The sequence below is a fragment of the Benincasa hispida genome, chromosome 6, assembly GCF_009727055.1.
Source record: "Benincasa hispida cultivar B227 chromosome 6, ASM972705v1, whole genome shotgun sequence".
In the NCBI taxonomy this organism is placed as follows: domain Eukaryota; kingdom Viridiplantae; phylum Streptophyta; class Magnoliopsida; order Cucurbitales; family Cucurbitaceae; genus Benincasa; species Benincasa hispida.
Window position 1 is genome coordinate 47,860,114 of NC_052354.1, and position 2,652 is coordinate 47,862,765.

Here is a 2,652-nt window from a genome sequence, read left to right on the forward strand (position 1 = left end):
AACGCTATCTCGGGGGAAACTGCGTTGTAAGAAGAGCAGAGAGAGGATCATTTGGGAGCACATTTCGTCAGTGGACATAAATTGAATCTTTCTCTCAATTCATTTTAGCATAGAAAAAGGAAAAACCCTAGAAGAGATTTGAATCAGAAGAAGGAAGAAGAAGAAGAAGAAGAAGCCAGCAGCCGGGAAAGATGTCGTGGCAAGTTTACGTCGATGATCATTTGATGTGCGAAATTGAGGGCAATCACCTCACATCTGCAGCCATTATCGGCCAAGACGGCAGCGTTTGGGCTAAAAGCGAACATTTCCCTCAGGTTTACTCTCTCTCTATCTCTATTTCTTACGGGAAATTTGAAATCCGAGTATTGATTTGATTGATTGCTTGGAATCGATGACTGGATCTGCTTGGATTTTGAATTCAAGATCTAGATGACTTGATCTGATTGTTTTTTTAGGTCGATGCATTACTTCGAGAATCGCGACAATGAAATCGGTTTTCCTGAGTAATTCTTTACAGTTTCATTAGATGTGATTGAAATTAGAATCTGTTGTTGTTTCTTTTTGGTTTATGTCGATTTGATGATGCAATTCTATACGAGGCAATGAAGATCTGGAGTTTTTGTTTACCGTCATCTAGGCTTCTAGATTTACTTCTAAGTATTTCGATTTTATTCTCACTTATTTTTTTTATTAGTTAGGAATTGGTTCAGATGCTTTGCTGAAAGATAAGTCCTTCTATTTGAGAAGGAAAATTTGAGTATCTGTTGTTGTGTGACATTTCTATTTATTAGTCCATCTCGGTGATCGATGTCATTTGGTATTTTTGATGGAATTCTTTGAAGAAGTCAAAGGATGTTGATCCATCTAACTTTCTTCGTTTCCTGTCCACTGCATGAGGTTCTCAATGCATGTTCTTGTTTCTTTTTGGTTATATGCAGCTCAAGCCTGAAGAAATTACTGGCATCTTGAATGATTTCAATGAACCCGGGACGCTTGCTCCAACTGGTTTGTACATTGGTGGTTCAAAATATATGGTAATCCAAGGGGAGCCTGGAGCTGTTATTCGTGGGAAGAAGGTGATAACATTTATAGTACTCTGTTTTAACTTTTTGCTTGAGTTGTGACTCCGAGATATATATGATAAGCATGCAAACAATTTATTCTGAAAATGTTCTAAAATTAACTTTATTAGTTGCATCTGACTACGAGAACCTTCTTCCAAGATTAGTTCAAACTCACCGTGTATGGGATTCTGCAGCATAATTCTTTTACCATTTCAAGTTTCAACACATGGGCACCGATGCACTGTTCCATTGGTGGAATTGCTTTGATGTTTACTTGGGCAAATTACAATTCTCCTTTCCATTGAGTTTTAAAAACAGATCATCTATTGATTTCAGGGCCCTGGTGGGGTTACTGTTAAGAAGACTGGTCTGGCTTTAGTCATTGGCATCTATGATGAACCAATGGCTCCTGGTCAGTGCAATATGATTGTTGAAAGGCTTGGGGATTATCTCATTGAACAGGGCCTCTAAATATCGGTATGTTTCCTACCGACTCCGTAAAACTCTGTCAAAGATCTTATTTGCATCCATATTTCTCTTATTGCTTATATACTACCTTTTGGATTGCTAATTTCAGGGAAACCGTGTATTGTTTGTACAAGTCTATGGACTCTTGAATGGAAATGGGTTTGATGCTTGAGGAGTGATGCTTATGTTTCTCGTTATTAGTGTTGTCTCTTTCACTTTTTTTTTCCTTTGAAATATTGTGGTGGTTTTCAAGTGAGGTCCATGTTGTAGCATCAAATATGGATATGGTAAACCAATTCAGCATAAATTTATAATTACTTTTCTATTCTATCTGTTGATTTTTGCAGCAGGCTCCTGTATAACATGAGGAGATAATAGTCTCTCTAAACCCAAATGTGGGATGTTGGGACATTTTCAGTCCATCTTGCTCTTACATAAATTCCTTGCCTTTTCTTCTCTTTTCTTCGTATTAATTACTTCTGCATAACTTGGTTTGGTTGCTTTTAGGTCTTTTGGAGAAATTTTCTAGTACAACAATTTTTTTATGCATCAGGGGAGTATGTATTCTCGTAGTACTGGATTTTTTTTTTTTTCAATTTTGAGGAAACTGCTAGGTCGCTATGTTGCATGAGTTTTCACTCGTTAAAGGTTCTAAATGGATAAGCTTGGGTGATGATACCTCGTGATAAAGTTCGAATGTATCATCATAGTGTATGGTCTTGTGGTCGGTTTAGGCATCTACAAGTATGATGTCTTGCCTTTCTTGGCTTGTAGAAGAGGCAACAATTATCTTGGAGTGTTTTGGTTTAGTGAAGAAGTGGGGATCACTATGAAACAATGGGTAAGACGATTTTGCAATATCCATGTTTAGAGACTCTTTTTAGGGGAAAACACACACACTAAAGTAGATGCTAGTTTAGATGTGTTTAGACTTCATTGTCATATAAATCATCTATGCTTGATCTAAAGTCATACATTAATTTTTTCACATAATTACTTGAGTACTGAAATACTTGTACAACACTATTATATATCTCCTTTCAAGATATGAACATGATTGTTTTAAACTTACAGCATGGAGAAGAACTTTGTAGTCTTGTTAAAAACAACTCTTTTAATC

General features: G+C 36.5%; 1 protein-coding gene across 1 annotated transcript; it reads left to right on the forward strand.

Moving 5' to 3' along the window:
• The first annotated feature begins 3 nt into the window (after nt 1-3).
• Nucleotides 4-1,965, forward strand: LOC120080304 (profilin-1). Its single transcript, XM_039034940.1, has 4 exons — nt 4-314; nt 939-1,076; nt 1,401-1,541; nt 1,642-1,965. Exons 1-3 carry the CDS (start codon nt 192-194, stop codon nt 1,533-1,535), a joined length of 396 nt encoding a protein of 131 aa, XP_038890868.1. The 5' UTR covers nt 4-191; the 3' UTR covers nt 1,536-1,541; nt 1,642-1,965.
• Nucleotides 1,966-2,652: the final 687 nt, after the last annotated feature.